At 50.2% G+C, this 22,996-nt stretch overlaps 1 protein-coding gene across 1 annotated transcript in view; it reads right to left on the bottom strand.

Annotated features, from left to right (window-relative positions):
- The window catches only part of HEPACAM (hepatic and glial cell adhesion molecule), an 84,315-nt gene that overhangs the window by 5,777 nt on the left and 55,542 nt on the right, over positions 1 to 22,996 (bottom strand). The window contains exon 4 of the mRNA XM_026657987.1: positions 2,528 to 2,621. Within this exon, the coding sequence (XP_026513772.1) occupies positions 2,528 to 2,621 (94 nt within the window). The remainder of the gene's footprint in view (positions 1 to 2,527; positions 2,622 to 22,996) is intronic.

Genomic DNA, 22,996 nt, shown 5'->3' with positions numbered 1-22,996 from the left:
AACGAAAGGAGGGTGGCAGCTGAGTCTTGGAGATGCTGCGGCCGGACCCTGCCTGCTCCAGGACTCAGCTACTGCAATACTGGCCAGCAAATTCCTGGGACAGCAGGATGGTTTGAAACGCACAGAGGCTGACGTGGGGCAATGTGGGGAAACAGCCAGGGAGTGAATGAGCGTGAGAGAGATTGAGGGGATTTGGGAATTGGATTGGGATGAGATCCCAGATCTGGGGGGACAGAAGGGAACAGCATTGCAGCAGTGACTCAAGGGAGAAGGCAGGTGAGGAGTAGGGGTTAAATATACATGAGAATGGCGCCGCATGACTCAGGTCAGAATCCACTGCCTGGAACAAACAAGGAACTGACTTGTAGCCTGGTCGGGGGGGCGGCGGCTGGGTCGGGCTCCTCCACTGGGGATAGCTTGTCTTTTATCAGGAGTTTATGTCTGGGAATAGCTCAGGGCACGTGAGAAGCAGTTAGCCCAGTCTGCCCTATTGTCGAGGTGGATATAAGCTAGTATTTAGCCTTCTCCAACTTTAAATATTTCTGGCTTTTAAAACACCAACCCACCACTTTGTAAGAAACTATATGAAAATGAACTACAGCGGGGTGGGGGGGGAGCGCTAGCTGGCTGTGCAGCAACATTACACTCATGCACATTATTTCCGGAAACGTGAGGAACTCATCAGAACTGCAGGACACAAGCAAGCCAGGCTGTTTGTGGTCCTGGGGGAATCAGGGATGGGCAAAGAGAAACCGACAGGAGCCAGGAAAGGAAACAGATTTTAATATTTCAATGACATCGCTGGGGATAGGGAATCCTCCCACTCTCCCTAAGTGCTGATGTTGCCTCAGGCGACAGAATGGGATTTGTTCCGAAGCCCGACTCTTTGCATGGAAGCTGTCCCCTCCCTTGTATCATGTACAATCATAGAATATCAGGTTGGAAGGGACCTCAGGAGGTCATCTAGTCCAACCCCCTGCTCAAAGCAGGACCAATCCCCAGACAGATTTTTACCCCAGTTCCCTAAATGGCCCCCTCAAGGATTAAACTCACAACCCTGGGTTTAGCAGGCCAATGCTCAAACCACTGAGCTATCCCTCCCCCCGATACTCTCCTTCTATGGGGTGGGCTCCGTCTGCCAGAGAGATTTTGCTCCCCACGAACCCTGCAGTGCAAATAGGCAGAGACACTCCCATTCCCAGCCCGAGTGTAACGCAGGGAGGGCGCTACTGCTAAGTCAACGCCTTTCTTCATGGGCTTTTGGGAAGGGGGTGGACAGAGCAGGACCCAGGGCTGGACTCTTGGTCCTTATGAGGCAGTGCAGCGAGGGCAGAGATCGCCCGTCACCTGGCATGGGGACCCTCCACGGACTAGAGCCAGCAGAGCTCACTCCCACGCCTCCCTCACCACAGCCCCCAGTGACGGGAGAGGGATGGAGGAGGAGGGGGCCCGGGGCACCTCGGCAATCTCCACTGGGCTTGAGGTCCCTTCGGTAGGGCAGTCCCCAGGCTGTTCTGTTCTGCAGCCAGGGCAGATGATCATGTGCCATGTCCAGCGCTGTGACAGCCCCTCCTGTCTGGGGCGCGTGGGGTTATTGGGGTTATTCATTAATTCTGGGGGGGAGGGGAGGGAGGCAGTTCATTGTGGATTTGATTGATTGCGGAGTTTGTCGAGTTTAAGTGCCCAGGGCTCTGGGGAGCCCCTTCTTGGAGAGAATAAAGACACCAAGGACATGTTGCTGGGGTTGTGTTCCCTGCGGCAGACAAAAGGCCCCCGGGCCTGACTCTCACCTGGGCTCCACAGACAGCCCAGCAAACCACATGGAGCCATTTTCTGGGAGATGGTCCCCAGAGAGCTCCCAGCTTCTCAGCCAGCCCCACCCCACTAGGGTGACTAGATGTCCCGCTTTTATAGGGACAGTCCTGATTTGGGGGTCTTTTTCTTATATAGGCCCCTATTACCCCCCCCACCACCTGTCCCGATTTTTCACACTTGCTGTCTGGTCACCCTACGCCCCACTCCCCCCATTGGGTGAGAATATGCAGCGTGAGAGGATAGATTGGAAAGAGAGAATAGGCCACAAGGAAACAAATACAGATAAATACTGGTGTGTCGAAGAGAGACAGGCCTGACAGAGCAGGGGGAGCAGCCAGGGGGCGCTGTGTCCCTGTGCGATCCCCGGGATGGAGCCGGGAGCCTGGTGTGGGGGAGCAGCCAGGGGGCGCTGTGTCCCTCTGCAATCCCCGGGATGGGGCCGGGAGCCTGGTGCGGGGGAGCAGCCAGGGGGCACTGTGTCCCTGTGCGATCCCTGGGATGGAGCTGGGAGCCGGGAGCCTGGTGCAGGGGATCCATCGGGGGAGCTGTGTCCCTCTGCAATCCCCGGGATGGGGCTGGGAGCCTGGTGCAGGGGAGCAGCCAGGGGGCGCTGTGTCCCTGTGCGATCCCCGGGATGGGGCTGGGAGCCGGGAGCCTGGTGCGGGGGAGCAGAGTAACAGCTATTTTATTCAAGTTATATGAAAATGCTCACTTTTTGGAGGGTTTCCAGCAGGCACAGACCGTCACCAAGGTGACGAGGAGGAAAATGCCCCCAGTGGAGAGGATTATGTAGAGGGAACTCCTTCCTAGGAGAGAGAAGGGAGAGGAATTACCGCTCACACCCACAGCGGCTGCCGTGTCACTGTCTCAGCCGTTACAAAGTCCATTCTGCTCTCTGCAGATAGTACAAGGAGCAACCCAGCGTCAGTCTGCCCTCAGCAATGCTCAGCTCGGGGTCACACTGACACCCTGCCAGGGATCCCACTGATGGAGGAGAACCCAAACAGTCCAGGAGATGAGCACAATCCTCTGTTTCTTTCAGTTCCAACACACACAGCTGGGGAGAGCTGGAGGAGATCTGGACCAGCCTCTCTGGGCCCCTAGCATAAGGCAAATGAAGCAGAAAGAGACAATTTGCCCCTCTTCCAAGCCTCCAGCCTGACCCCCAGGACCCAGTTAAGTGCCCTGCTTTATCACTTCCCAGGTGTTTGTCAAACACCATACCTGGCAGGGATGCTGCAGAGGCAGTGAATGTCAGTGACTAGCAGAGAATGTTTGCTGGCCCTGGGTCTTGGACACACTGGAACTTCAGTGCCTGGGTTGGGTGGGGTCTGTGTCAGTGAGACTCAGACCTCAGGGGTTCAGGAGCCAAATTAGTGTCAACATTACCCAAAAGAGCCACAGTTGACAGTGAATTCATTGTGTCATTTACTATAGTACTATTCGTATTAAACAGTATGACGGGAAAATTTAGTTTATATTGTGACGGGGCAAGGCCACATGGCTATAGTAAAGTAGTGGGAGACAGATATATTAGCCACAGGCTAAACAAATCCCTGTTACCAGGATAAACAAATGGCAGCTGCTCCAGGTCAATTAAGACACCTGCGGCCAATTAAGAACTTTCCAGAAGGCAGGGAGGACAGCTAGGTTGATTGGGACACCTGAAGCCAATCAGGGGCTGACTGAAACTAGTTAAAAACCTTCCACTTAGTCAGGTGGGGGCGTGTGTCCGGAGCTGCAGGAGGAAGCCGCGCTGTTGGAGAGAATGAGCAGTATAAACCATATCAGGCACAAGGAAGGAGGCCCTGAGGTAAGGGTGAAGTGGATATTGAGGAATTTGGGGGCTACTGTGGGGAAGTGGCCTAGGGAATTGTATGCGTCCTGTTTCTAAAAAGTCAGCTATCATAGCTGATACTATTAGGGTCCCTGGGCTGGAGCCTGGAGTACAGGGTGGGCCCGGGCTCCCCCTCTTTGCCCCCCCCCCCGATTAATCACTGAGACTGGGAGACAACAGAGACTGTGCAAGGAAGGGTAGCTTCTCCTCACCTCCCTTGCTGGCTTATGATGAAAATGGCTCAGTAGGCTGTGACCCCTGCCTCTAGAAAGAGAAGGGCTACGTGGAGGGTCACAGTGAGCCTCTGAGGCTAGCGAAATCCACCAGGAAATGCAGGACCCACAGAGATAAGGACAGAGCTTTGTCACTATATATATATATATATATAAAATAGGGCTGTCAAATGATTAAAAAAATTAATCGCAATTAATCGTGCAATTAATCACGCTGTTAAACAATAATAGAATACCATTTATTTTAATATTTTTGGATGTTTTCTACATTTTCAAATATATTGATTTCAATTGCAATACAGAATACAAAGTGTACAGTGCTTACTTTATATTAATTTTTATTACAAATATTTGCACTGTAAAAAGAAAAATAGTATTTTTCAATTCACCTAATACAAGTACTGTAGTGCAATCTGTTTATCATGAAAGTTTAACTTACAAATGTAGAATTATGTACAAAAAATAACTGCACTCAAAAATAAAACAATGTAAAGCATTAGAGCCTACAAGTCCACTCAGTCCTACTTCTTGTTCAGCCAATCGCTCAGACAAACAAGTTTGTTTACATTTGCAGGAGATAATGCTTAGAGTTGCCAGGAGTCCAGTTTTCAATCGGAACGCCCAGTTGAAAAGGGACCCTGGCGACTCTGGTCAGCACAGCTGACTGGGCCGCTAAAAGTCTGGTTGGTGGCGCAGCAGGGCTAAGGCAGGCTCCCTGCCTGCCCTGGCTCTGTGTGGCTCCAAGAAGTGGCCGGCATGTCTGGCTCCTAGGTGCAGGGGCAGCCACGGGGGCTCCGCATGCTGCTCCCGCCCTGAGCTGCGGGGCTGGTGCCTGAAGGCATGGGCAGCGTGCAGAAGCCCCTGCACCTAGGAGGCTGGTCATGCCGGCCGCTTCTGGGAGCTGGATGGAGGCAGGGCAGGCAGGGAGCCTGCCTTATCCCCGCTGCACCGTCGACCGGGAGCTGCCTGAAGTAAGCGCTGCCCAGCCGGAGCCTGCACCCCGATCCCCCTCCTGCACCCCAACCCCCTGCCCCAGGTTGGAATGCCCCCCTGCACCCTAACTCCCTCCCGAAGCCTGCACCTCCTCTTGCATTCCATTCCCTTGCCCCAACCCTGAGCCCCCACCTGCACCCAAACTCCCTCCCAGAGTCCAGACCTTGCACCTCCTCCCGCACCCCAACCCCAGCCCTGAGCCCCCCTCTGCACTCAAACCCCCTCCCCCCGCCCACCCCCCACCTCCAGCCCCCCCTCCTGCACCCCACCCTGAGCCCCCTCCAGCACCCAAACTCCCTCCCAGAGTCCAGACCCTTCACCCCCTCCTGCACCCCAACCCCCTGCCCCAGCCATGAGTACACTCCTGTGCTCCAAACCCCTCATCCCTGGCCCCACCACAGAGCCTGCACCACCAGCTGGAACCCTCACCCCCTCCTGCACCTCAATTCCCTGCCCCAGCCCAGAGCTCCCTCCTGCACCCTGAACCTCTCATTTCTGGCTCCATCCTGGAGCCCACACCCTCAGCTGGAGCCCTCACCCCCTCCCACACCCCAACCCCAACCCCCTGTTCCAGACTGGTGAAAGTGAGTGAGGGTCAGAGAGAGCGAGCGATGGAGGGAGGGGGGATGGAGTGAGTGGGGGCAGGTCCTTGGAGAAGGAGTGGGGCAGGGGGAGGGGCAAGGGTGTTTGGTTTTATGCGATTATCAAGTTGGCCACCCTAATAGTGCTGCCCACTTCTTGTTTATAATGTCACCTGAAAGTGAGAACAGGTGTCCACATGGCACTGTTGTAATCGGCACGTCAAGATATTTACGTGCCAGATGTGCTAAAGATTCATATGTCCCTTCATGCTTCAACCACCATTCCAGAGGACATGCATCCATGCTGATGACGGGTTCTGCTCGATAACGATCCAAAGCAGTGTGGACCGACGCATGTTCATTATCATCCTCTGAGTCAGATGCCACCAGCAGAAGGTTGATTTTCTTTTTTGGTGCTTCGGGTTCTGTAGTTTCCGCAGGAGAGTGTTGCTCTTTTAAGACTTCTGAAAGCATGCTCCACACCTCATATCTCTCAGATTTTGGAAGGCACTTCAGATTCTTAAACCTTGGGTCGATTGCTCTAGCTATGTTTAGAAATCTCACATTGGTACCTTCTTTGCATTTTGTCAAATCTTCAGTGAAAGTGTTCTTAAAATGAACAACATGTGCTGTGTCCTCGTCCAACACTGCTGTAACATGAAATATATGGCAGAACGCGGGTAAAACAGAGCAGGAGACATATAATTCTCCCCCACAGAGTTCACCCACAAATTTAGTTAACACATTATTTTTTAATGAGCGTCATCAGCATGGAAGCATGTCCTCTGGAAGGGTGGCCAAAGCATGAAGGGGCATTGTACCAGGGTAGTCACCCTGCTCCTGCCCAGAGGGGTTAACAACAGCCCGGGAGAGGGCTGTGGCTGGGGCAAGCAGCTCCAAGACTGACTGGGGAAGCAGCCTCAGATGGGCCCATGCCCCAATCAGGGCCCAGCTGGCCCTTATAAGAGCGCAGTGGGGCAGAAGCAATCAGTGTCTCTCTGCCTCTAGAGAGGGAAGAGCCTGGCTGCTTAGGAGCTCACAGGGTACCTAGAGTGGAGCAGGGCTGGGGGAAGGCCAGAGGAGCTGGGGAGCTCCGGCCTGGAAATCCCCCAGGCTGCAGGCCTTGTTAAAGGCCCAGAAGGGTACTGGGGGTGCAAAGGGCAGCCCATGGGTAGGCCAAGGCAGCAGGTCCAAACCCCCCTTGCCTGTGATGAGTGGCTTGTACACTGCAGTCTGCCCCAGTGAACAGGGGCTAGATGGTTACTGGCAGTAGCCTGATACTGAGGTGAGGGTTGGGGGTTCCCCTGAGTGGGGAAACCCAGATTGGGGGTTGCTGCAGTGGGCAGAACCCCTGGGTAAAGGGCACCGGGGTCCTGGAGGGACACGGGGGGACAGCGGCAAGTGGGACACCGGCCTGCAGAGGGCGCTGGAAAAAGAGCTAATTCCCAGGAAACCAGCAGGAGGCGCCACAGGGGTGAGTTTCGCTCTGCTACAGGCATATGAATGTTTAGTATATCTGGCATAAAAATATCTTGCAACACCAGCTACAAAAGTGCCATGTGAATGCCTGTTCTCACATTGTAAATAAGAAGTGGGCAGCATTATCTCCTGTAAATGTAAACAAACTTGTTTGTCTTAGTGACTGGCTGAACAAGAAGTAGGACTGAGTGGACTTGTAGGCTCTGAAGTTTTACATTGTTTTGTTTTTGAGTGCAGTTATATAACAAAAAATCTACATTTGTAAGTTGCACTTTCACGATAAAGAGATTGCACTACAGTACTTGTATGAGGAGAACTGAAAAATACTGTTATCTTTTTTACAGTGAAATATTTGTAATAAAAAATTATAATATAAAGTGAGCACTGTGCACTTTGTATTCTGTGTTGTAATTGAAATGTATTTGAAAATGTAGAAAAACATCCAAAAAATTTAATAAATGTCAATTGGTATTCTATTGTTTAACAGTGCGATTAAAACTGCGATTAATCATGATTAATTTTTTTAAGTTAATCATGTGAGTTAACTGCAATTAATCAACAGCCCTATAAATAATATATGTATATATTATTCTCACAGCAAAATGACTGACCAAGTATTATTATTTTATCAACTACAATTGGCTAATCACATAGTAAAAGCATCCTGACTGGTTAATAGTTTAGATTGGTTAATAATTAAATCACACAGTGTTTTAATAACATGTGCTGCAAAGAGCCGCAGGAGACACGTTAAAGAGCCTCTACCGGCTCCCAAGCCACAGTCTGAGTATCACTGGCCTATGTGCTCTAGCCCCAACGCCTTTGACTCAGAAATGGGCTCTGTGCAGAATTGCCCATGCTGCACTGTCGCTCCTGCTCCTGGCAGGGCTAATCTGCTGGGCAGCAGGCTGCAGATGGCAGAATATGGCCCATGTTCATGCTGTTTCCAGTGGTGCTGGGTGCTCCTGGTTTGGTGAGTGCCCAGCTGAGCTCTGGGCCAGATGGTGGCCCCAGGACATGGTGATTTTGTTTTGCTCTGTAGAAGCCGTGTTGCCAACAGATTACAAGGCCTTCTGGCCAATGCTCTGTGCATATGGACACTCACTGTAACACATGGCTACAGTCTGGGACCGGTGTCCGACAGACTGAAGCCCCTGGGTTCACCCAGCACCTCAAGCCAGGCCTCTCCCTCCACCCCCACCAACCAGCTTGTGCTTCGCTCTCAGGAAGGGAGTGCAGAACAACTGGCCTTGCAGTGTGACCAGGGCCCCTTGCTGAGAACCACCTGCCTCCAGCCCCCTCTGGGTTACGGCAGGGGCTGAGAGTTGGAGCTGCTTATTGTGCAGGAACATCACTGAATGGCTCAGACTCAGCACTGAGGAGAGGGAGGTAAGATCAGTGGAGCAGCACCCAGCCATCTGAATTCAGGCCAGGCTGCGTGGATGCAGTGCCTACTCCGGGTGGCTCATCTGTTCCATGGCTGCTCTGAGAGCTCCAGTCAGTTGATAGGTTCCCTCTTTTTCTGCTTCTGTGACGAAACATCCTATCCTGTACTCAGCCCCACGTGAAGCTCACCTCCAGGCCATGCGGCAGGGACTGAAAGGTGAGGGATATGCAGACTTCGCTCTGAGCAATGCATGCTGGGAGTTAGCTTTTGCAGAGTTATAAACTGTTGTGAAAACAGCTTGCTCATAAAAATGTTCCTAGAGTTAGTTACCGTGTTTGTAATGTTCCCGGGGGGGGGGGGGGGGGGGGGGGGGGGGGGGGAAGACGGGACAGAGTAGGACAGTAACCCTAGCCATCATGTTGAGACAGGCTGAGAGGACAAGACTACAGAGCTCAGCTGGGCAAACTTTTTCAAAAAAATAGTTTATTCACTGAAAAACGCAGTTTTCGTGAACCCAAATCTGATGTGAATTCACTGACTCATTCTGGCCAAAAATCTTTTTTGGGGGGGCTAGAGCAGGGGAGGGCAAACTATTGCCCACAGGCTGGATCCAGCCCATCAGGGCTTTCAATCCAGCCAATGGGATTGCCAGCCCCATAGCCCTGCTGCGCTAAGGCAGGGTCCCTGTCTGCCCTGGCCCCATGCCACTCCTGGAAGCGGCAGGCACCAGGGCCCTGTGGCCCCTGGAGGAGGGGAGCAGAGGGCTCCGTGCACTGGCCTCACCTGTAGGCGCAGCTCCCATTGGCCGGGAACAGGGAACCGCAGCCAATGGGAGCTTTGGGGGTGGTACCCGCAGGTGAGGGCAGCATGCAGCAGAGCCGCCTGCCCCACCCCACTCCCAGGAGCCACTGCCGGACATGCTGGCCACTTCCGGGAGCGGCGCGGGGCCAGGGCAGGCAGGGAGCCTGCCTTAGCCCCACTGCGCGCCGCTGCCACCCTAGAGCCGCTCGAGGTAAGCGGCGCCGGGCCGGAGCCCATATCCCAAACCCCTCCTGAACTCTGCACCCCAACCCCCTGCCCTGATCCCCCTGCTGCACCCTGTACCCCTCCTGCACCCCAACCCCTTGCCCTGAGCCCCTTCCTGCACACCACACCCCTACCCACACCCCACTCTCCCTCCTGCACCCCAACCCCCTGCCCCAGCCCTACATTCATGGCCCTGCATACAATTTTCCCACCCAGATGTGGCCCTCGGGCCAAAAAGTTTGCCCACTCCTGGGCTAGAGTCACAAGGGGACTTTGGTGCTGTTCACAACGTAGTAGTGGAGGAGACTCCCATTTGACAACTTTTAGCCCCATGGCTAGTGCACTCATCTAGCATGTGGGAAACCCAGGTCCAAGTCCCCCCTTTACCTGCTGTGGAGCAGGGAGCTGAATGTGGGTCCAGCCCTCCCAGGAGAGCACTCTAACGGCTGGGCTCTGGGGCTCTCACATGGGCCCGTTGAAGCTGTTCCACTTTGTATAAATAACTAAACAGCCAATCGAGCATCTCACCTCCCAGGTGAGTGCCCTAAACACCAGACCATAAAATCATTTATTCTCTCACTCTTTCTGGCCCAGTGACTAGCTCAAATGAAGTTTCTTTGGCTCCAAAGCAGACTTTGCCAATTCACCAAAAACTTCCGAAGTTTTTGGATTTGGTTCGGGTTGAACCACTTTTAAAAAAAATTTTTTGGAACTGCCAGTGAACCGAAAAATCAATTATTTGCCCAGCTCTGCTACCGAGGTTTTGGATCTGCTCATCTGCCTATCTCAGTGATCACTTACTGGGTGTCCACTTGGAGGCACCAAAGGCCTGATTTTCATTAGTACCTACAGCAAATATCGATTTCAGCTGAGGATGGGCTGCTCAGCTCCTCTGCACATGTTATAGAATTTGGGCATCAAGTTTAGGCACAAATTCTCAAGTGTTACCACAAATGTAACAGAGGATGAACTTCCCTCCTAGCCCCTTCTCTTCCCCCCCGCCCACAAGGGGGGACTTTCACTGTTGCCAACTCTCACAATTTTATCTTGATAATTGATGATCATTTATTGTGATAATTGATGCACGTCTTTGCAATAACCACAGTCTTGTAGCAGATAAGCCTGATACCAATTGGAATGAAAAACAATATCCGTGAAGGAGTAATTCCATTTGGTGTTGCTGATTTGCAACTAATTCTTCATTGAGCAAAGGCTAGGGGAGAAAACCCTGAACTAAATCCACTGCAGAGAAAGTGGCAGGTGGTTGGCACTGCAATTCAGCTTTGCCCGCTGGCGTTTCCTGCAGCTGTGCTGGCTTCCAAACATCTTGGTCTTCCAAGCCTCTGGGCACATTCAGTGCTGCCAAGAGAGGGACTTTGACCCTAAGGCACACCTCTGTCTGCCGAGGCATCCACACTGAACGTTCAGGTAGAATGGTCACCCTCTTCACACTTGCTTATTAGAATGTGTGGACAATGTGCTCTGACATGCTAAATGATCTAGAGGAGGCCAATAACCCTAGGAAGTCTGCCATCAATGTAGGCCGTCTTTCTGAAACCAGACTAACTGACAAGCTCTCTGCACCAGAGGCATTACACTTTCTTCTGGCACAGAAAAAGCAAACAACACCACCATAAACATGGGGTGGGTTTTGCAGGCAGAAACTCAGTAGTATCCATGGTTGAATGTCCCATTGCAACATTAGAATGAATCGTACCACTCAGAATATCTAGCACAGGAGGTTTTGCCAACATCATTAGTATATCTGCTCCATCACTCTCCAGCTCTGAAGAGAAGGACTTGTTCTATCAGCAACTCAACAGTGCCATCAGCAAGCTACCACCGGGCAAGCAACTCTGTCTACTGGGAGACTTCAACACCAGAGTCAGCTCAGGTCACAAGATGTGGCTGCTATGCACTGGCCACCATGGAGTGGGAAAAATGAACAACAATGGGCAAAGGCTGGAGCTCTGCACCCCCAAGGACTGAGCATGACCAACACCTACTTCCAAGGCAGTCTCTTGCTGGACGGTCTTGTGGAGACACCCCAGATGTGGATGCTGGCACTGACTGAATTTAATTGTCACCTGCAGAAAACCTCTACAGGATGTTCTCCATACTCGCAGTTTTCACAGTGTGTGGCAAAATATGTCTTTCACTACAGAAATTCCATCATACCCAACAAAACTGTTGCCCATGTATTAACATCAACAACACAAAAGATCAAGGAAGATGTCTCCAATTCACTACAAATCTCCTGGAAGCTATGTCATCAGTTGCACTTCTCTTGAATGCTGATGCAGCATGAATACACTCCGAACAAATATACATATAGTTGCAACCTTAGCTTTTGGTAAAAAGACTGTACAAGAGAGAGACTGCTTTGCAGCATATTCTGAAGAAATGCTTCCAGTTATTGAATCAAAGTGCACAGCATATCTGCACCACAACATGAACTCCTCTCCTGAAACATGGGCTAACTGCAGAGTGGCCAAAGCACAATGCAATGAACAGCAAAGCAATCTGCTAAATCATACTGGCTCGATCTTTGTGAGAAGACACCTCTTAGATCTCCAATCTCAATGGATGCTTGTATGTATGATGCAATCAAGAAAGCATAGGTCCGTCAGCCAAAAAGACTGCCTCGTTCAAATCTCTTAATGGAGACATCATTGACGGAAGCAAACAGATGCAGTGATGGGTTGAACGCTATCACGAAATCGATTCATGTGAAACCACAGTTTCTGAAGCAGCACTAAATGCAATCCTCAAGCTTCGGACCATCCAACAACTTGATACAGAACCATTTAAAAATGAGCTAGTACATCGGCTTCCTAGCAGCAGGAAAGGCTGCAGAAAGAGATGGAATTCCAGCTGAAGTACTGAAACAAGGGCAGGTTGTGTTGAAACATCCACACAATGTCTTGCTTGGCTACTGGAGGCAAGGAGGGGCACCACAAGACACGAAGGATGCCAACATCATAACACTCCATAAAACCAAAGGAGATTGCAATGATTGCCACCACTACCAAGGAATTTCTCTCCTCACTGTTGCTGGCAAGGCATTTGCATAGGTCATTCTCAAAACATAAGTTCTGGCTGAACATACATATCCACAGTCAGTGCAGCTTCCGTGCTGGTAGATCTACTTTTAACATGGTCTTCACACTAAGGCAGCTGCAAGAAAAGCATCAGGAATAAGGAAAACCTCTCTAAGTTGCCTTCCTAGATCTTACCTGGTTAGCAGAATAGGCCTTTTTCAACTGCTAGAGAGAACTGGTTGCCCCCCTGTCCTCCTCAGTCAGATTCAATTCTTCCATGAAGGCTATAGTCTAGTATTATGGTGATCGATCTGACAGATCGGAAACGTGCTGTGGTTTCAAACAGGTATGTGTTTTGGCACAACACTCTTCGGTCTATTCTGTCTGCTACTTTGTCATGCTTTCTCCTCTATATACAAGCTCAAATGGAAAAAACTCTTCAATATTGCACATCTAAGAGCAAACAACAAAGTCCAACACCTGCTGATAAGAGAATTTCTTTTTGCCAACAATGCAGGACTCATCACACACAGTGAAGCGGTGCTGCTGCAACTCTAACAGCTTTTCGCTAGCTTGTCATACATCTGTCTAAAGAAGACAATGAATATGGCGCAAGGTGTGTTGATTGCACCAGAAGTTTCAATAGCTAACACTACGCTAAAAGTTGTGCACAGGTTCTGCTATCTAGGATCAACTGTGTCAGATAACTTATCTCAAGATGAAGAGTTTAAGTCTCACATCAGAAAGGCAGGTCCTATATTTGGTCAACTGACTAAGTGTGTGTGTGATAACAGGAAACTAACACTGAACACCAAGGTATGAGTTTACCAGATGTGTGTTTCGAGCATGCTGCTGTATGGTGGCGAGACCTGGACCTCCTACAATGGGCATAAAGAAGACTAAACACCTTCCACACCTATTGTCCACACTGTGCTCTAAATATCAAATGGGAAAGCAGAGTTCCTGACACCAAAGTAAAGCAAAATTGCCAAGTCTAATCACTAATCTCAAATACAGACATCTCTGTTGCCTTGGTCTTCTACATCCGATGGAGGATGGACCCATTCCAAAGCATCCCCTGTATGGAGAACTTGTGGATGCTGCAAGGCTACTGGGCCGACCTAGCTTGATGTTCAAGGACATTTGCAAAAGGGACTTGAAAACTTTCAAGATCTACACTGCAAGCTGGGAAGATACAGCTAACAGGCCGCCCTGCAGCACTAAGCTTTGCCAGGGAGTCAAATAGGCTGAAGAGAGGTGTTTGAGAGCGAGAGGAAAGTGAAGAGAGCAAAGAGGAAAGCATAGCAGGCCTCAAGGAGAACAGTTGTCACTGTTTTGATGTTCTTCTTAAAGCCCTAGCTCCTGGAGTCATGTGATGACATGAGAATCTCAGCTCTCATTTTTAAATGAGTACGTTTCTAGCTCACTCAAGCTTACTTTCTAGCTTACAGAAGGCCAAGGAAAAGAACCCAATACATATTTTTTTTTCAGAGTAGCAGCCGTGTTAGTCTGTATCCGCAAAAAGAACAGGAGTACTTGTGGCACCTTAGAGACTAACAAATTTATTAGAGCATAAGCTTTCGTGGGCTACAACCCACTTCTTCGGATGCATATAGAGTGAAACATATATTGAGGAGATATATATACACACATACAGAGAGCATGAACAGGTGGGAGTTGTCTTACCAACTCTGAGAGGCCAATTAAGTAAGAGAAAAAAAAACTTTTGAAGTGATAATCAAGATAGCTCAGTACAGACAGTTTGATAAGAAGCAAGTGTGAAAATACTTACAAGGGGAGATAGATTCAATGTTTGTAATGGCTCAGCCATTCCCAGTCTTTATTTAATCCTGAGTTGATTGTGTCTAGTTTGCATATCAATTCCAGCTCAGCAGTCTCTCGTTGGAGTCTGTTTTTGAAGTTTTCCTGTTTTAAGATAGCCACCCGCAGGTCTGTCATAGAATGGCCAGACAGGTTAAAGTGTTCTCCCACTGGTTTTTGAGTATTATGATTCCTGATGTCAGATTTGTGTCCATTAATTCTTTTGCGTAGAGACTGTCCGGTTTGGCCAATGTACATGGCAGAGGGGCATTGCTGGCACATGATGGCATATATCACATTGGTAGATGTGCAGGTGAACGAGCCCCTGATGGTATTGCTTCTTATCAAACTGTCTGTACTGAGCTATCTTGATTATCACTTCAAAAGTTTTTTTTCTCTTACTTAATTGGCCTCTCAGAGTTGGTAAGACAACTCCCACCTGTTCATGCTCTCTGTATGTGTGTATATATATCTCCTCAATATATGTTTCACTCTATATGCATCCGAAGAAGTGGGTTGTAGCCCACGAAAGCTTATGCTCTAATAAATTTGTTAGTCTCTAAGGTGCCACAAGTACTCCTGTTCTTTTTTGAATCTCATGATTGTTTGAGCCCAGCTCATAATTTTTGAATGTTTGAGGTTGGCAATGCTGCATTTTTAACATCATGAGTGGAAGAGATTCCTCTCCTGTTGGGTGAGATGCCAGATGAGCAGCACAGGGGTCGGTGCAAGGTTATTGTTGTGTATTTGGTTGTCACGGTAACAGAACCTTGTGTTGCTATGGCAACTGAGTTAGATTATTAGGGGATAGCCCAGCCAGCTTTGGCTGGCTGTTGGTTAGTTCTGAGTGTGGAAATAAATGGCTGCTACAAGGTTTACAGCTCTCTGTGTCTCCAGTGATTTCTTCCTAAAACTGTTGCCCCTAAGGATATAACAACGTGGCGACGAGGATGGGATGTCTGTGCTGCCCCAGCAACAGAAGGAAGTAGAAGTTAAGGAACAAAAAAAAAAAACCAAACAAACCTTGTTTGCTGCTGGAAGGGGGTGAGAACTGGCTTGTTTGTACTGACTGTGCAAACTGAAACTAAAATCATGGCTACACTTACAGGGACTCTGGAACCTTTTGAGGAGACTATAGCGCAATGGCGTGTATATACTGAGGCCTGGTCTACACTACGAGTTTAGGTCGACTTTAGCAGCGTTAAATCGAATTAAGCCTGGACACGTCCACACGACGAAGCCCTTTCTTTCGACTTAAAGGGCCCTTTAAACCGGTTTCTTTACTCCACCTCCGACAAGGGGATTAGCGATAAAATCGGCCTTAGCCGGTCGGAATTGGGGTAGTGTGGACGGAATTCGACATTATTGGCCTCCGGGAGCTATCCCACAGTGCTTCATTGTGACTGCTCTGGACAGCACTCTCAACTCAGATGCACTGACCAGGTAGACAGGAAAAGCCCCGCGAACGTTTGAATTTCATTTCCTGTTTGCTCAGCGTGGAGAGCACAGGTGACCACGCAGAGCTCATCAGCACAGGTAACCATGATGGAGTCCCAGGATCGCAAAAGAGCTCCAGCATGGACCGAACGGGAGGTATGGGATCTGCTCGCCATATGGGGAGATGAATCAGTGCTAGCTGAACTCCGTAGCAGTAAACGAAATGGCAAAATATTAAAAAAGGTCTCCAAGGCCATGAAGGACAGAGGCCATAACAGGGACGCACAGCAGTGCCGAGTGAAAATTAAGGAGCTACGGCAAGCCTACCACAAAGCCAGAGAAGCAAACGGAAGGTCCAGGGCAGAGCCGCAAACATGCCGCTTCTACGCGGAGCTGCATGCCATTCTAGGGGGTGCAGCCACCACTACCCCAACCGTGTGCTATGATTCCCTCACTGGAGAAACACACAGGGAAGCGGGTTCGGGGTATGAGGAAGATGAGGATGAAGATAATGTAGATAGCTCACAGTAGCAAGGAAGCAGAGAAACCGGTTTCCCCAACAGCCAGGATATGTTTATCACCCTGGACCTGGAACCAGTAACCCCCGCACTCACCCAAAGCATGCTCCCAGACCCTGAGGGCACACAGGGGACCTCTGGTGAGTGTACCTTTGTAAATATTACACATGGTTTAAAAGCAAGCGTGTTTAATGATTAATTTGCCCTGGCAATCGCGGCCAGTACAGCTACTGGAAAAGTCTGTTAACGTGTATGGGGATGGAGCGGAAATCCTCCAGGAACATCTCCAGAAAACTCTCCTTCATGTACTCCCAAAGCCTTTGCAAAAGGTTTCTGGGGAGGGCTGCCTTATCCCATCCGCCATGGTAGGACACTTTACCATGCCAGGCCAGTAGCACGTAGTCTGGAATTATTGCATAACAAAGCATGGCAGCGTATGGTCCCGGTGTTTGCTGGCATGCAGACAATATCCATTCCTTATCGCTCTTTGTTATCCTCAGGAGAGTGATATCATTCACGGTCACCTGGTTGAAATGGGGCGATTTTATTAAGGGGACATTCAGAGGTGCCCCTTCCTGCTCTGCTGAACAGAAATATTCCCCGCTGTTAGCCAGGGGGGGGGGGGGGGGGTGAAGTGATCATCCCAGAGAATTGGGTGTGGGGGGGGAGGGGAGTTAGTTGAGTTTGTGCTGCATGTTAACCCGGAAACCACAGCCCCTCCTTTTACATTGCAAACCCATTTTAAATGGCCAACCCAACGGGTGCTTGGTATGGGAAATGAGAGCGCTACTGTTTGAAACCATTCCCACATGTTAAGAAGGTTAAAAAAGCCAAAAGACTGTGTCTTACCATGGCTGCCTGCAAGCCGAAATCTGTTGCCTGGCACTGCGTGAGTGATCTCTCACACCAAACCGTCAGGCCCTCAATATAAGAGGAAAAATGCGACCTTGTAACGAAAGCACATGTGCTGTGTAATGTGAACAGCAAAATTTAACGTGAAAGAGTGTACCCATTGTTCTCTAAAATGTGTCTTTTTTAACCACCTCTCCCTTCTCCTCCACCAGCTGCAAATGTTTCTCCTTCACAGAGGCTAGTGAAGATTAGAAGGAGAAAACGGAGGATGCGGGATGATATGTTCACGGAGCTCCAGATGTCCTCCCACGCTGAGAGAGCACAGCAGAATGCGTGGAGGCAGTCAATGTCAGACTACAGAAAAGCACAGTATGAACGAGAGGAGAGGTGGCGGGCTGAATCGCGGGATGAACAGAGCAAGTGGCAGGCTGACGATGATAGGTGGCGTCAGCTTGCAGACAGAAGGCAAGAGTCGATGCTCCGGCTGCTGGAGCATCAAACTGATATGCTCCAGCGTATGGTTGAGCTGCAGGAAAGGCAGCAGGAGCAGAGACCGCCGCTACAGCCCCTGTGTAACCAACAGCCCTCCTCCCCAAGTTCCATAGCCTCCTCACCCAGACGCCCAAGAACACGGTGGGGGGGCCTCCGGCCACCCTGTCACTCCACCCCAGATGATTGCCCGAGCATCAGAAGGCTGGCCTTCAATAAGAGTTAAAGTTTTAAACTGCAGTGTGTCCTTTTCCTTCCCTCCTCCCCCACCCATCCCGGGCTACCTTGGCAATTATCCCCCTAGTTGTGTGATGAATTAATAAAGAATGCATGAATGTGAAGTAACAATGACTTTATTGCCTCTGCAAGCGGTGCTCGAAGGGGGGAGGGGAGGGTGGGGTGGTTGGTTTACAGGGAAGTAGAGTGAACCGGGTGCGGGGGGGCGGAGGGTTCATCAAGGAGAAACAAACAGAAGTTTCACACTGTAGCCTGGCCAGTCACAAAACTAATTTTCAAAGCTTCTCTGATGCGCACCGCGCCCTGCTGTGCTCTTCTAACCGCCCTGGTGTCTGGCTGCGCGTAATCAGCGGCCAGACAATTTGCCTCAACCTCCCACCCCACCATAAATGTCTCCCCTTTACTCTCACAGATATTGTGGAGCGCACAGCAAGCAGCAATAACAATGGGGATATTCTTTTCGCTGAGGTCTGAGCGAGTCAGTAAGCTGCGCCAGCGCGCTTTTAAACGTCCAAATGCACATTCCACCACCATTCGGCACTTGCTCAGCCTGTAGTTGACCAGGTCCTGACTACTGTCCAGGCTGCCTGTGTACGGCTTCATGAGCCATGGCATTAAGGGGTAGGCTGGGTCCCCAAGGATCACGATAGGCATTTCAACATCCCCAACGGTTATTTTCTGGTCCGGGAAGAAAGTCCCTTCCTCCAGCTTTCGAAACAGAGCAGAGTGCCTGAAGACGCGAGCATCATGTACCTTTCCCGGCCATCCCACATTGATGTTGGTGAAACGTCCCTTGTGATCCACCAGGGCTTGCAGCAGCATTGAAAAGTACCCCTTGCGGTTTATGTACTCGGTGGCTTGGTGCTCCGGTGCCAAGATAGGGATATGGGTTCCGTCTATCGCCCCACCACAGTTTGGGAATCCCACTGCAGCAAAGCCATCCACTATGGCCTGCACGTTTCCCAGAGTCACTACCCTTGATATCACCAGGTCTTTCATTGCCCTGGCAACTTGGATCACAGCAGCCCCCACAGTAGATTTGCCCACTCCAAATTGATTCCCGACTGACTGGTAGCTGTCTGGCGTTGCAAGCTTCCACAGGGCTATCGCCACTCACTTCTCAACTGTGAGGGCTGCTCTCATCCTGGTATTCTGGCGCTTCAGGGCAGGGGAAAGCAAGTCACAAAGTTCCATGAAAGTGCCCTTACGCATGCGAAAGTTTCGCAGCCACTGGGAATCGTCCCACACCTGCAGCACGATGCGGTTCCACCAGTCTGTGCTTGTTTCCCGGGCCCAGAATCGGCGTTCCACGGCATGAACCTGCCCCAGTAACACCATGATTTCCACATTGCTGGGGCCTGTGCCTTGTGAGAGGTCTATGTCCATGTCAATTTCCTCATCACTCTCGTCGCCGCGCTGCAATCGCCTCCTCGGCTGGTCCTGGTTTTGCTTTGGCATGTCCAGGAGGCTCTGCATATACTCCAGGACAATGCGCGTGGTGTTCATAGTGCTCATAATTGCCACGGTGATCTGAGCGGGCTCCATGATCCCAGTGCTAGCTATGGCGTCTGGCCTGAAAAAAGGCGCGAAAATAGTATCTGACGGACCGGGGGGAGGGAGGGAGGGAGGGAGGGGCGAGTGACGACATGGCGTACAGGTACAGGGAATTAAAATCAACAAAGGTGGCTGTGCATCAGGGAGAAACACAAACAACTGTCACACAGAATGGCCCCCCCCAAAGATGTAACTCAAAACCCTCGGTTTAGCAGGCCGTTGATTTCACGGAGGGAGGGGGAAGCAAATGAATACAGAACAAATCTATTTTTTACATCTTAAGCTGGCAGACGACGGTGCAGCATGACTGATAGCCCTCGGCATCTTCTGGGTGCTTGGCAGAAAATAGCATACTACGTTTGATAGCCATCATCATCAAGACAGTTCGCTAGGATTGAGCATGTCTGCCCAGGTGCCCATGATTGACAGCCACTGCAATATGACGATGATGGATACCAATTGTAATATACCATCTTCTACCAAAAGGCAAGGGGCTGCTGCTGTGTAGCAATGCAGCCCCACGTCTGCCAGCCCCACGTCTGCCAGCACCCAGATTGCCCTTGGCCTCTTCTGGGTGCTTAGCAGAAAATACTGGGTGCTTGGCAGAAAATGTCATACTACGACTGATAGCCATCATCATCATTGTGAAGGCAGCAGAATATGACTGGGGAGATGGGGGACTGGGGGACATACGGAGTTCCAGCCACTGCTGTACGATGACGACGGTTACCAGTCGTAATGCACCATCTACTGCCAAAAGGCAAGGGGCTGGTGCAATGCAGCCCTACGGCTGCCAGCCCCACGGCTGCCAGCACCCAGATCGCCGATGAAGGCTACCAGTCATGCTGCACCATCTACCGCCAAAAGGCAGTTAGCTGCTGCTGCTGTGTAGCAATGCAGTACCACGTCTGCCGGCACCCAGATGACATATGGTGACAGTGAGCTGAGCTGAGCGGGCTCCATGCTTGCCGTGGTATGATGTCTGCACAGGTAACCCAGGTAAAAAGGCGCGAATCTATTGTCTGCCATTGCTCTGACGGAGGGGGAGGGGCCTGACGACATGTACCCAGAACCCCCCGTGACACTGTTTTCCATCATTCAGGCATTGGGATCTCAACCCAGAATTCCAATGGGCGGCGGAGACTGCGGGAACTGTGGGATAGCTACCCATAGTGCAATACTCCGGAAGTCGATGCTAGCCTCCGTACTGTGGACGCGGTCCGCCGACTAGAGCACTTAGAGCATTTTATGTGGGGACACATACAATCGGCTGTATACAACTGATTTCTATAAAACCGGCTTCTATAAATTCGACCTAATTTCATAGTGTAGACATACCCTGAGTGTTTTGAGCTTTTTGTTATTGCAAATGACATTACAGAAGAGAAGAAGGTGCCAATATTCTTAAGTGTTGTAGGGGCTAAGACCTACTCCCTGCTACGCAGCTTACTACACCCTGTTAAGCCAGAGACTAAATCTTACAGTGACATTGTGGAAATTCTGGGGTCCCATTTTTCTCCAAAATCACTGGTAATTGCTGAAAGATATAGGTTCCACAAAAGAGACCAGAAAGATGACGAAACAGATGTACAATTTGTAGCAACTTTGAGGAAGCTTGCAGAACACTGAATTTAAGGAGATGTTAAATGATGCCCTACGTGACAGGTTAGTGTGTGGCCTCCACAGTGAAGCTATACCGAAGTGCCTATTGACTGAGGCTCAGCTTACCTTACAGAAGGCCATTGATATTGCTGTCTCCATGGAACTGGCTACAAAGGAGGCACAATCCATCGGTGCATCCCCTAGGGTGCATAAGGTGTCACAAGAACCTACCCACAAAACTGTGGGGAGTCAGGAATGTTACCGCTGTGGTAAGCCGGGTCACCCTGCATCAGAATGCTGGTGAAAGGACCTGGTGTGTTGACACTGTGGCAAAAAGGGATCTGGGAAGTATGAAGGGAATCACTGTGACATTGAACATTAAACCTGACAGTCAACCAAAATATCTGAAAGCCAGAACTGTGCTATATCCCATCAGGCCAAAGGTTGAAGTGGACCTGGAGCGCCTGGTCACAAATGGAGTCCTAATACCAGTTACCCAAAGCCCATGGGCAACTCCTATTGTTCCAATAGTGAAGAAAGATGGCTCCCTCCGGATTTGCGGTGATTTTAAGGTCACTGTCAACCCAGTGTTGTGTGCAGAGCAATACCCGCTTCCCCGCATCGATGACCTCTTCACAGGCCTGGCTGGGGGACAAAAGTTCAGTAAGATTGATCTGAGTCAAGCGTATTTACAGATGCACGTTGATGAAAAGTCCCAAGAGCTTTTGACTATTGTGACGCATAAGGGGGTTTATCGATACTGTCGCCTACCCTTCGGAATAACGTCTGCTCCCGCCCTGTTCCAGAGGGCTATGGAGCAGATCTTGTGTGGCTTGCCAGGAGTCCAGTGCTATCTGGATGGCATCCTGATCACTGGAAGGAATGAGGAGGATCACCTAAAGAATTTAGAGGCTACCCTACAAAGACTGGAAGAGTACGGACTGCGAGTCCGCAAAGACAAGTGTGAATTCTTCCAGCCCTCTGTTGAATATTTGGGACACATCTTTGATGCTACAGGTCTTCGTAAGGCCCCTGCCAAAGTTAAGGCTATTTTCGAGGCTCCCCCTCCTCGGAATGTTAGCCAGCTTCGCTCGTTTCTAGGACTATTGAACTATTATAGAAAGTTCATCTCACAGTTCGCCACACGGCTAAAACCACTTCACGAACTCCTTGGGCAGAACAAGGCCTGGAAGTGGACTGAAGCCTGTGATGTTGCCTTTAACAAAGCTAAGGATGCATTGCTAAATTCTGAAGTTCTGACGCACTTCGATTCATCCTTACCCCTACAGTTGGCCTGCGATGCGTCACCTTATGGAGTGGGAGCAGTCGTGTCACACATTATGCCTTCAGGAGAGGAGAGACCTATTGCTTTTGCTTCATGCACTCTAAGCAAAGCAGAAACTAACTATGCCCAAATCGAACGTGAGGCATTGGGAATCTTTTTCGGAATTCAGAAGTTTCATCAGTATCTGTTCGGACAGAAGTTTACTCTCCTCACAGACCATTGACCCCTGACTTCAATTTTTGGACCCCATACCAGCATTCCTCCATTAGCCGCTAGTCGTATGCAATGGTGGGCACTGTTGCTTTCCGCGCACACATATGAAATCAAATATCGGAAATCCACTCTGCACGGCAATGCGGATGGTGTCTCAAGGCTGCCTTTGCCAGTCAACCGTAGAAATAGTGCCCAGAAGTAAATCTTTTACTTTTAACAGGTAGAGAATACACCCATCACCGCTACTCAGGTAAAGAAGGCAACTCGAGTTGACCCAGTATTGTCCCAAGTTATGGACCTGGTGATGCATGGAACATCTCGACACCTAACACCTCTCTGGTCTCACCCGACCTTGTTACCTACATATCCAGGAGATCAGAGTTATCAATCCAATCTGGTTGTTTGTTGTGGGGGAGACGTGTCGTTATCCCACCACCGCTGAGATCACAGATGTTAGAACAGCTCCATTAGTGCGCATGAAGGAAATTGCACAAAGCTATTTTTGGTGGCCTGGATTGGACAGTGCTATTGAAGAGAAGGCAAGAGCTTGTACGTCATGTCAGGGTGTGAGGAATGCACCCCAGTGGGCACCCCTA

This window comes from Terrapene carolina, unplaced genomic scaffold (genome assembly GCF_002925995.2).
Source record: "Terrapene carolina triunguis isolate 2854851 unplaced genomic scaffold, T_m_triunguis-2.0 Scaffold374, whole genome shotgun sequence".
Classification (NCBI taxonomy): domain Eukaryota; kingdom Metazoa; phylum Chordata; order Testudines; family Emydidae; genus Terrapene; species Terrapene triunguis.
This window is presented reverse-complemented; position numbering and strand designations above follow the sequence as displayed.